The sequence below is a fragment of the Onychomys torridus genome, chromosome X (genome assembly GCF_903995425.1).
Source record: "Onychomys torridus chromosome X, mOncTor1.1, whole genome shotgun sequence".
NCBI classification, from domain to species: Eukaryota; Metazoa; Chordata; class Mammalia; order Rodentia; family Cricetidae; genus Onychomys; species Onychomys torridus.
In genome coordinates this window covers 75,306,902-75,319,878 of record NC_050466.1, presented here as the reverse complement: position 1 = coordinate 75,319,878, position 12,977 = coordinate 75,306,902, and the positions used below count along the sequence as shown (strand labels likewise).

The 12,977-nt window shown below is 37.2% G+C and overlaps 1 protein-coding gene across 4 annotated transcripts in view; it reads right to left on the bottom strand.

Moving 5' to 3' along the window:
- Dmd (dystrophin) overlaps positions 1–12,977 on the bottom strand; it is a 1,920,150-nt gene that overhangs the window by 661,344 nt on the left and 1,245,829 nt on the right. For all 4 annotated transcript variants that reach the window (XM_036174407.1, XM_036174408.1, XM_036174405.1 and 1 more), the window contains one exon: positions 7,663–7,771. In XM_036174407.1, the coding sequence (XP_036030300.1) occupies positions 7,663–7,771 (109 nt within the window). The remainder of the gene's footprint in view (positions 1–7,662; positions 7,772–12,977) is intronic.

Genomic DNA, 12,977 nt, shown 5'->3' with positions numbered 1-12,977 from the left:
TAGACAACATGAGGAATATATGTTCAGGCCTTCCCTGGTTGTCTTTGTCGTCTTCTTCTTCTTCTTCTTCTTCTTCTTCTTCTTCTTCTTCTTCTTCTTCTTCTTCTTCTTCTTTTTGAGGAAGTTAAATAGTGTAAGGTTAAGGTAATTTTCCTGTAATTATTTGATCGATCAGGACTGCTCTTCCTCTACCAGTTCATACTCAAAAGGAAAGCCCTAATTGGGAGTTGGTAACCAAGAAATAAAACTGCCAAAAGGTTAAGAGCAGGAGAAGAAAGGATACTCCATCATCACAAAATGGATAACTACCATCTAAATACTGATGCTTTCACAGTCTATCACTGTGGAGGATGCTAACAATGATGCCTTTGTTGTGTCTTTCCAGTTAAGCACTGAGCATTGTTGAAGAACCTAACCTGAAACCAGGATCTCCTACTAAGAAAATAGAATGATTTTTTTTCTGATAAATGGGAACAATCCTGGGGACTGTCCAAGGAATGCTTACTATGGTCATTTATTTTTTATACATTGTGATACATCCCTTTATATTTCAAACAAGCTTACCTCTCTGAGGCATTCTAACATGATTTTAAAATTAGTTCATTAATGACAAGATTTGAAGGGATTTTGTAGCTGCTCAAAGTTTTAAAGGATCTTGAAAATGATCTAAAATGATTTCTAGCTTTGTTAAAAATCATTCATTAAGGGCCTTCATATTTTAAGTATAAAATCTTTCTCCTAGTGTATTAATATCTTGGGGAAAGTTTCAAGGTTAATACAGTGTAGCTACAACAGCAACAACAATGTGGTCTTTAATAATTTCAGCAGAGCATTCACATTTTTATATGTAGTACTGGTGATAGAACCCATAGCCTTGTGCATGCTAGGCAAACATGATACCACTGAGTTCAGTCTCCAACCCGCAATTCTCATTCTCATGAATGAAGAACCAATTTATTTGACTCTTCGGCACTGATTTGCTTTATCTGAAGGGTTCAATCAAAGCTGAATCAGCAGCAGAAACAACCCAAGCAGCTATAGGTATGGAGAGCAACTTTCCCCACAATTCTGAGAGGCTATTAGTGTGCAAGAAGCATAGAAGGGAAGGAGAACATGAAACATACACCTTTCTTCCCTCTGTCCTGATCATTGCAGATACAGGAAGCCCATTTTTTTAGGTAGCTAGGCAGACATTTATAGGATTAGACTTCAGTGAATATTAAAGTCTTCCCTTTTTAATTAAGTTGGACTCTGCCTCATATATATATATATATATATATATATATATATATATATATATATATATGTCATAACAGAATTTTCAGGAAGGGAAAAGACCATGATTGTACCCTTCTTAGACTTTGAAATACCTAGGAAAGATTCTACTGGCTCCTCAAACTTTAAAATACCATACAGAAAGCAGGAGCATGGAGGTAATGGGTCTATGTTGATGCCCATTAATGAAAGGTGAATCACGCCTATTTTAGCTTTATTTATATTTCTATGCTCATGGATGTTTTGCCTACATGCACCTCTGTGCACCAAATGCATGCCTGATACCCAAGAAGATCCCAAAAGAATGCCATGTTTTCTGCATCTGGAGTTATGGACAGTTGTGAGTTGCCAGGCAGGTGCTATAAATTGAACTTGAAATCAGGACATATTGCATGAGAAAAGAATCTATTTTTAATAAAAGGGGGGCCAGGAACACACAATTGAAAAGAATCACTGTTGTCCCTTCCCTGTAAAGTTAATTGGTGAGATTGCCATTGGCTGGGAATACATCTGGAAAATGTCATATTCAAGAGTGGAAAGAAGACAGAAGATTTAATCTCCAGATTCTCTGCAACAGTATTTAAGTGTTGTTCCACTGATGTTTCTTCCTCAAGGAATCCAACGTATTCTATAAGCGGTCAAGTTCCTTCTATGGTAAGAGGAAGCAAAGTGTTAAGGAGGTGCAGATTAGGCTCTATGCCATTCACTTCGTTCCTGTAAATAAGGTGTCACTATGACAGAGCCATACCATGTTCATGCAATGTCTATAGTGTGGCTATTTTTAGTATATGGTTAGAGTTGACCACATGACTGACAAAGCTGATAATGCATATTTGCTGTTCTACACTGAGTGCTGATTTAGTAGCACAACTGAAATTAGACTTTAGGATATTTGGGGGGTGGTGGAGTGAGACAGAATCTCTCTGTGTAGTTTTGGATATCCTGGAATTCTCTAAGTATTCTTGGCTGGTCTCAAACTCACAGATATCAGCCTGGCTGTGCCTCCCAACTATGTCAACACACCCAGCTAGAATGTCAGCTATTTTTACTTCTGATAGTGTACTTTCAGATTTGCACTTGACTTTTACTACCTCTAAAATTAATTACAGGAAGAATTATTTCACAAATATTTAATCAACAACAAACCACTATAAACTGGCTTTTTCTGTCCCTATACAACATTCAAATCATTTCATAGCTCTTGTTCTGACATAGTTGCATCACATTTCCCCACTTGGAGCATTCATATGAAAAATGTTTTCTGTGTGATTTATTTTGAAAATGCTAAGTGGGGTTCTGTAGAACATGAATGTTCTGAGGTCTAGCAGCTGGTGGATAAGAAACAACTCACAGTGACATTTACCACCAGATTTGCTGCCTCTTTGATACCATCTGCATACAGGCCTTCAGACCATTGCTGAGTCCTGGCTGGCTGGCTAAAAATGTCCCTAACTTTCTGTAGAGAAACTTCATAGAAGCATTGATATTCTCCCCATAACTATCTGCTAAGAATACAGCGGTACTCTTCTGGATCAATATTGCCTGGTTGTTGTGATTTCTACTTCCTTGAACTTCTAAACTACAAAGTCCTTGGTCAGGAAAGACAGAGATGGGAAAATGCTGGAATTATAAGGAAGTTCCCTTGGCAGTCACAACACTGGATTTCACTGGAACCCTCAATGAGGTTCACAAAGCAGTAGGTGGAAAGATAAATTTTCACAAGCAATCAAGGCCTGGTGCAGGAGTTTTCAGACTGTGTTCCTAAGATCACCAACATTGGCCTCACCTTTCAACCTTTTAGAGATATGACCTTGACCTCAAACTTAACTGAATCAGAAACTATAAGGTAGAATGCACATATTCTGCACTTTAGTAAGAAAGTGATGTTTTCTTTTTGCATGGTGAAATTTGTAAACCACTGACATAGGGCACTGGGTGCAAATCAACACTTGTGTCTTTTGTTTGTCAAAAATGTGGTACTTTATATATAAAGATGGCTACCATCAATTTTCCTGTCCAAGCATTCATGTTAACAATGTAACACTTCTTTTAAGGGATAATCATGAGCCTACCCCTCATCTGGGCTGAGGAGAAGTAATATATAAACATCAAAGTCTAAGCATCATGAGATCTTTAAGCTTCCATCTTCCCCATCTTAGAGGAAGACTGTCTTAAGAGCATCACAGAATGAAGCCATACCAGAGGTTATATGCCTACCAGAGTCAAGCCTCCCAGAGAAAGCTGGGCTGTATAAAGGGGTGAGGACATCAAGAGAATATCCACATCTCAGACATACAAGGAGACAGATTTAGACATCCTAGCTCATCAGATGCTGAAGGATTGCATTCAGATAGCTTATACTAGGTGGGATGATCACAATAATCATGCATCTGATCACAGTAAAAATGGGGAGTCACAGAATTAAAAGCAAGTAAGTAATAATTGCTTTAGGTCACTAAGCTTTGGAGTGATTTACATAATAATACGTAATTGAAACACCCAAATGTATAAGATCATCAAAACATTTCAAACATTTTTTGAGAGCATAACCATTTTTTTCTTGTAAATCAGAACAATTTATTTATTTATTTATTTATTTATTTATTTATTTATTATATTTGTGTTTTAATTTTACATATCAGCCATGGGTTCCCCCATCCTCCCCCCTCCCGCCCTCACCCCCACCTTCTCTCCATCACATCCCCTCCATTCCCATCTCCTCCAGGGCCAAGACTCCCCTGGGGATTCATTTAAACCTGGTGGATTCAGTACAGGCAGGTCCAGTCCCCTCCTTCCAGGCTGAGCATGTGTCCCTGTGTAAGCCCAAGGTTCCAAACAGCCAGCTCATGCACTAAGGACAGGTCCTGATCCCACAGCCTGGATGCCTCCCAAACAGTTCAAGCTATTCAGTTGTCTCACTTATCCAGAGGGCCTAATCCAGATGGGGGCTCGACAGCCTTTGGTTCATAATTCATGTGCTTCCATTCATTTGGCTATTTGTCCCTGTACCTCTCCAGTCTTTGTCTCAACAATTCATGCTCTTACAGTTCCTCCTCTTTCTCGACAATTGGACTCCTGGAGCTCCAACTGGGGCCTGGCTGAGGATCTCTGCAACCACTTCCATCAGTTATTGGATGAGAGTTCCAGCATGATCTTTAGGGTGTTTGGCCATCTGATCACCAAACTAGGTCAGATCAGGCTTTCTCTCGAACATTGCCAGCAGTCTACAGAGGATATATCATTGTGGATTTCTGAGGACCTCTCCAGCACTCTGCCTATTCCTGTTCTCATGTGGTCATCATTTATCATGGTCTGTTATTCCTTGTTCTCCCTTTCTGCTCCTGATCCAGCTGGGATCTCCTGCTCCCCTAAGCTCTCTTTCCCTCAAACCTTGCCCTTCATTACTCCCACTGTCATCCAGGTTGTTCATGTAGAGCTCATCCATTTCTCTGTCATTAGGCAATCCCTGTGTCTTTCCTAGGTCCCGTTTTCTAGGTAGCCTCCCTGGAGTTGTGTAGCAGTCTAGTCATCTTTGTTTTACATCTAGTATCCTCCTATAAGTGAGTTCATACTGTGTTTGTCCTTCTGAGTCTGGGTTACCTCACTCAGGATGATTTTTTTCTAGATCCATCCATTTGCCTGCCAACCTCATGATGTCATTGTTTTTCTCTGCTGAGTAGTACTCCATTGTGTATATGTACCATATTTTCTTTATCCATTCTTCAGTTGAAGGGCATCTAGGTTGTTTCCAGGTTCTGGCTATTACAACCAATGCTGATATGAACATAGCTGAGCAAATGCTCTTGTGGTATAATTTGAACAATTTTTATAGCTCAGACAAGACCACTGCATCATATTATATAATGGAGATAAACAGCCACAGGGAATCTTGCTTTAGTGTTTTAAAAAGGCTACTTTGAAAAAAAAAATGAAATCAAATCAAATCAAAAGCCAATTTGAACCTCAGTCTCCACACATGCAAAAGAAAACTATTCAGCCAGATGACAATTTCAACAATTATTCCAGGCTCAGCATTCTAGTTTTCTAAGAAATTCAGAGAAAACTGATTTTAAGACACAACAATGCAGGTTGCTATTATCCCCTAGAAATCTAAGAGTGCATTAAATTAGCATTAACTTCTTGCTTGCTGCTTTTACCTAGAATTTCTACTGTGTTGTAGGATGGACAGATAGTGTAAGATACAGTAACAAAACAAGTCACCACTTGATGTAATTGCATTAGAATCCTATCTCTCTTGTTTTGTAGCCATGTGGTCTTAATCTAGCAATATTCCTTCTATTCCTTGGGTTTTTAACCTTTTAAAAAGTTGTGTATAATCATATTTACTTTATAATTTTTGCAGGGATTAAGACCTAATGTAAATGAAGCTATGCATGTAAGATGAGGACTTTGGGAAACCATCATGGTAAATTACAAACCCTGTCACATTATAATAGAGAATAATAATCACATAATCAAATCATGTTAGAAAATTAGAATTTTTAAAATAGTGCAGTTTAGATTAAATTACTATGTGTCAAAAAACCAAGAATACAAATAATTCTTAATTCTGATGCTTAAACTACAGCATGAGAAAACCTGTCTTGGAATAAAAGCACATTCTGATTCCCTGTTGATACTTTTCACTCAACATTTGTGTGTTCTGTATGCTGACTTTAAGCCCAGATTTTTGTCAGTTTGCTGGAGGAGATAAAAAACCCCTTTTGGAGAAAAGTCCTCTCTCACTTTACCAACTTTGGCCCTAGTGCTGCCAACTCTTCCCAGCAGCTCAGAGCTGAGTTCAAGGTCAGACTCCCTACTGGTCACAATATAGCAGGAATGGTAGGGGGAAGCCAGGAGCCAGAGATGGCTTACAGGGAGTAAGTTGAGCAGGGGCCTGACAATATTGGCTTCCTTCAATGCTCTTCTTGCTATTTATGTAGCCTCTGCTGCAGGCTCAATATCCTTTGTGATTACCACCCTCCTACTCTAGTGCCTTCCTCAGTGTGGCAGCTGTGACTTTTTGTTCTTCCCATTGTAATTTCTGTTCATACACAATGTTCACTCTCTGCCACCACCTTTCTGATGTTTTCAGGCCATACTAGCTTGCCTAGCTACACTTCTAACAAAAATACCCTTGTTCCCATCCATTTACCCATTTTCTCCCTTTTTCATTTTCTCTGAAACTATGTTTCTCACACTCCTGTGTGTGCAGGAATCACCTGGAGAGTCCATTAAAATGCAGGTATGTTTGCAAGGGATAATACTAGGGCTTGCCTTTCTGCCTTTAGTCCTAAGCCACTTGGCATGAATCTGTAGACTACATCTCTCTCAAAGCACTTATAATTGAGACAATGCATTTTCTTTTCACTGGCTTATCATCCTTCTCTTCCGGTTTTATTGTGATTCATAAAACAAGAGACTTATTTTATGATAAATTCTCAGTACTTAGTCTGATGCCTAATACACAGAGTTGCTCCATCTATTTTGACTGAATAGATTAATTATATTACATTCTTATAAGCCAACATGTTGATTGTATTTCCAGTTAGAAACATCATCATACCATTTAGGAACACAGCATCATAAAGAGATTTTTTTTGTTCCCTGGCTCTGATTATTCCTGTTGTATTCAGAGCACTTTACTTGGAAATATAAACCCTTAAGTTCCACATTCCACATGTTTATAAAACTATCATTTGAACACAGATCTTCAAAGCATTACAGACTCTGGGATTGAACATGTCAATGACATCTAGGGAACAAACACCAATTAAGGATTGTATATCGACAACTGTGCATTTGTGCAGAAAGAACCAAAAATTAGGGCTCATAAAAGAAAATAAAACTGACATAATTTATTCACTATGTTGACAAACAAACCCCACAATGCTTACACATCATTTTCAAGTCTCCAGTGTCATTACACCATCCCATTGATGTTTGTTCTTAGATGATAGGGATGTGGTGATTTGCTGAGTTTCCCTACTAAGATTTACCTTCAATTTTAGTTAAAATCTACTCCCATGAATCCTCTGCTTCTAATGAAGCAGAAACACAAAGGAGAGGTCATCTCCTGGCAATTTAGTATGGCTTTACAAAGCCAGCCAGCTTTAATGCTCTTAAGGCCCAAGCTAAAGTATCTATTTAAGCCATTATGTCTTCTCACCTGCCCTCTTCTTTTCCTTGAAGTTGGATCCTCTGAAAATACAGCTTGTAAACCTCTCAATGTCTAAGGAACCCACCCAAAGACTTTTGCATTAAAAAATAGCATAAATGTTTACTCCTTTGTGCAGAATCAGAAATCAGTTTTCCTTTTCAGTCAGAGATAATCTCATAGCCATGGTTTTCAGCAAAAAGTGAATACCTGGGACACAATGTACTTACAGGCTCCAATAGTGGTCAGTCCAGGGACACGAACAGGCTGCTTTGTCCTCAGCTCCTGAAGTAAATGGTTTACAGTCTCCCACTCAGACCTCAGATCTTCTAACTTTCTCTTTAATAGAAAAGCATATATGTTACTGATTTCACCACCCAGGGGCTTTAACTTAATCATAAGGGTATTCAAATGTACCATACTATAAATAACTTTTAATATGTGAGCTATATGATTATATAATATTGATATAAAGTGTTTTATGTAGGGAGTCCTTATTTGTCCCACTCATAAGCTCCCAAATCACAAAATGGAGACATTAATAATTATAAAATACTGGCTGATAGCTTAAGCTTGTTTCTAAGTAGCTCTTATAACTTAAATTACCACATTTCTATTAATTTAATTTCTGCTTCATGGATTTATTACCATAACTCTGTACTGCCCATGCTGCTTCCCTGCTTCCTCTGTGTCTGGCTGGTGACTCTGTCTTCTTCTTCCCAGGTTTTTCTCTGTGCTTCCCCCACCAAAATCCTGCCTAGCTATTATCCCTTTAGGTTTTTATTAGACCAATCATAGGGATGCTTCTTCACAGTATACCAAAAGATTATTCTGCAGTATTTCCCCTGTTTTGTCTAAATAAAAAGGAAAGGTTTTTAACTAAGGCATGGTAAAACTACATACAATAAGAACAATTGTCAGGTACAAATTACATTTGCAATGTCCAATCCACTTGTATTTGGCATATTTTGGGGAAAATACTCCATTACTTATTCTATCTTGATGAGTTCAAAGCTTTGTACATAAACAATCTTCTATTATAACCAAGAAATTCTGAAACTATAACTACCTAGTCTTCAACTCCATCAAGGAAGCCAGAAGGATATATTACCTGAGTAAACAGGAAGTTCAGAGAAAGACACTTTCAAGCCTATAGAAACGACAGACATCTGGATGCCTGGACAGTTACCCAAGGTTCATCTGTAAAGATGGGGATTCCATCTTTAGCCTACATGCCTAGCATATCTGACAGACTTTTTTTTTAATGAAGCAGGAAAGTTAAAGGACTGTCCCATAAGTCTTGGCAAAGTTTAGCAGTCACTTTGCTGTGTGTCCTATAGAATGTCTCACAAATTTTTTGTGAAGGAGGAATTTTGAAGGATAATTCCTCCTTATCTTAGCAAAGTTCAACAGTCATTTCTCTTTGTGTCTTGCCAGTCCAGTTTACATAGTATTCTGTTAGCAGTCAAGACAAAAGCAGTTTCTTGCTGACATTTTGTTTTGTCACATTGAAAGCAAATTTCATATGGATCTTTTTCAATGTCCATTCATTGTAATGAAAATCCCTATGTTAACAAAACATTTTAAAGGCCATATTCTGTGTGTCTTTGATGTGTTTTAAGACCATATATATCTCTGTTTGAAGTTGGCAATATACCGAACATGACTAAAAGTTGCTTTTATAGTTTAAAAGTAGATTCAATTATCTACCCTTTTATCCTGTTATTTCTATACCACTCTTTTCCCCAAAACTAGATCACTAAAACACTGAATCTATTCTCCCTTTGTTCAGCTTTTTTCCTCATTATGAACAATTCCAATTTGTAACCAACACCTTTATCAATGACAAACATCCATCACCCACTGAATGACCAAAAACCAACCATCCCACCTCTTGGGAATGTGGTTGTTGTGTTTTCTAGACTGCTTCCTATTGTTTGAGGGTGCTTGCATCTTTGGGGGACCCAGAAAAAATTGGGATAATGGTCAAGTCCTGGCTAGAATAGTCTGTGAGGCTGGATCATCTTATTTAGCAGCCTTGATACTGCTCTTGATGCAGAAGTCTGAGGAAAGTGAAACAGAGGCATTCTGAGAGGCTGGATCACCTAGGCCACCCATTTTCATTGGTATTTGGTCCTTTTTCTTTAAAAACAAATAAACTTTCAAAGGTAACATACATGTCTGCATTAATACAAGTATAGACTGTGTATTGTACACAAGCCAGCAAAAGAGGATTCTTTTGTTTTATGTTTGAGCAGATAAAATATATGTCACCTGTCTTGCAGTTTTTCTAGGTTTATTTCTTTAACTCTGTACCCAATATTTTAAAAGGGGTCTTCCCTGACCAAACCAGATCCCCTGTCACCTTGAATGAATCCACAGTCTTTTGTATTCCATGAAAAAAAAGCATAACCTCTCCTGCAATGTAACATTTTTTGACTTCTATTTTGAAGTTAAGACATTTCAAAACATATAGGTTGGTTTACTTTAGCAGTTTTCATAATCCAATATCTCTCAACAGATATCTTTTGTTCATCAGCAATCAAGACATTCAAATACAATACAATAACATACAAGATCCAGACTCTCTATGTATTTTCAATCTCTATGTGGCCTATCCTTTTATTTTGTTATTACTTTACTCTTTCTTTGAAGACTTTACTTTATTATTTTCAAACTATTTATTTATTTATTTTTGACTGTCTATATATTTTTTTTCCTTTTTTAAGCCTACATATATTGTTAAGCACACTGTAACATATTTAGAGGGTTTTTTTTTTCCCCATCTGAACCTGCTTTACTGTGTATCTGTAAACTTTTCTGCCTGCATGAGCAAAATCTTAAACCACCACACAAGTTATCTCATGGCATGCTGGCAGGTGTTGTTTGGGAGACTAGTGTCTCTATACAACATGAGTGACTGTAGGATTAGGAAGCCACATTTGACTCCAATTTTGTGTGTTTGGAAAATTTTTAAGCTTTCTTAGGTCTTATATGAAAATACATGGCCCCAGATTGTACACCATTTGTAGTGAATCTTTCTCTGTCCCACTAACCAGATCCCAAGTCACAATATGGTGACTTATTATTAATTATGAAAGCTTGGTCAATAGCTTAGGCTTGTTTCTAACTAGCTCTGATAAATTAACCCATTTCTATTAATTTACTTTCTGCCTCATGGCTTTATTAACTTTATTCTTTACTGTCCATGCTGATTTTCTTCTTTCTCTATGCCTGGCTGGCAATTCTGCCTTCTTCTTCCCAGGGTTTTCTCTGCCATGAAAATCCTGCCTAGCTGTTGGCTGTTTAGGTTTTTATTAATCCAGTTCTAGTGACATTTCTTCACATTGTATAAAAAGATTATTTTACAACAGTTTTATTTGATTTTTTTTTACTTTTGATTTAATTAATTTTTTTCATACAAAGTCTCATGTAGTCAAGGCTTGCCTGGGAACGCATGAAATATTTGGGGCTAGCCTTGAACTTCTGATCTACCTGCTTTACATTCCAAGTGCTTGGATTGCAGGCATATATTTGCATGATCAGTTGTATGCACTCAAAGAGCATATCAAGACCTTAATAAATACTATGCAAATAGTCCATATTCCCAGCTGTCATATGAAGAATTTGAATAAAAATCTGTTTGAAAAATGTGGAAGAATCAAAAATTGTAAATTAGTGTTATTTTGTAGAATGAATGACAGCACATATTGAAATATCACATCACTTGAAAATATCCATATGATTGTCAAAACCTTGTTTACAATTTTTCTCAAAAGACTACTGCAATTGTTTCCTTCAATGTAATTTAATTCTCATGCTCAATATTATGATTAGCATTTATTTTAACTCTTTTAAGAATTATTTTATTTCACATTCATTTATTTGTATAAGTGGTGTGTGTGTGTGTGTGTGTGTGTGTGTGTGTGTGTGTGTGTGTGTGTTTCTGTATTATGTCTTTGCAGATACCAACAGAGGCCAAAAGGAGTTATCAGACTTTCCTAGAACTAATGTTAGAGGTGATTGCAAGCCTGAAGTGGTGGCTGGGAACCATATTATGGTCCTCCAGCAGAGCAGCAAGTGATCTTAACCTCTGATCCATCTCTCTGCATTTCTGAAAATCCAAAAGAAATCCTAGTAAAGTTGACAAATTGAAGAAAACAGGGAGGAGACTAAGTAAGTTTCAGTCTCAACTTAGTTTGGGAAAGGAAGGTAGCCATTAAGCCAGACAATGTTTTGGAAACAAAAGGTGGAGGTACCAAAAGACACCTAAGAAATGGACATTCTCCAATGTTTCTTTAATGATAAAGTCTGCAAATGGTAGACAGACTATCTACATAAACAACTAAATATTATGTAAATATTCTTGAGGAATATTGCTTTTCTTTTAAAATAGATATTTATTTTTGAAACTAAATATGCATATATCCATTTGTGCATGTGTATGTGTATATATTTGGGGCTGCCCATGCAGTCCAGAAAAGGGTATCAGATAGCCTAAAGATGGTGTCACAGGCAGTTGTGAATCATTCAGTATGGATCCTAGGAAGTAAGCTAAAGTCTTCTGGAAGAACAGTAAGCATTTCTCCAGCCCCCTCATTTTTTTTAAGAATATCACTCTGCCCAATATTTTTTATTTCCAAATAAATTCCTTTCAAAGGTAATCCAAAACAAATTTGCCTTATCAAAATGTATTCCAGACTGGGAAGACCAGATTTCTTTCCAATGAATGCATAGGAAGGTTCAAAATTAAGGAGAATATAGAGCAATTTCATAGTTTAAAATATACTGCATATGGGCCCAGTGTTTAAAATGGCTTTTTTCCCATAGAGTGATGGATCACCCTTCAGAAAAACTATCAGTAACCTTTAAAGAAGAAGCATTCAACATACGTAGAGATCCAAGTAGTCCTCACAGCTTACTAACTTGACTGTTAGATGTCATGTTCTGAACTATGAGAGTACTTTTGTCAGTATTTTAGTGCTTCAGAATAATACAAAACTGCAGCTATTTTTTGAGTGTTTTCCAGGTGATGACCCACATAAGAAGGTGTGTCTCTTAAGTAGAAAGTTGCCTAACATGTACAGTGCCCTGAGTATTCCATGCCTAGTATGGCAAAACAAAATAAATGTTGAGTCAGCCATTTCTGTACATCTAACACCTCCAAATCAGTTATTCCCCTTATCCCTATTAACTTGATATTCTGCTTTCTCTACAAATTAGGGAACTGTAGACATGTTTTTACTCAATTTCTACCTCTCCTAAATGAGCCAACAGGAAATGGGGAAGCAGGGAAAGTGGGAAGAAAAAAATAATATTGACTAACAAGATGGCTTTAAGAAAAGTGAAGGGAAAAGATACGCTGTATGGCTTTGCTCTTTCTTTTGCTTCAGTCCTCCATTGACGTCACCAAGGAAACAGCAGAACTGGATAAGAGCCAGCCATAGAGCCCGGTTCTCATTTCATTCAACCTTGGGATTGAGTATATAGGTGGAAGTGAGATTAAGTTAAGCATCACTGGTTTGATTATTTTATATATGAGAAA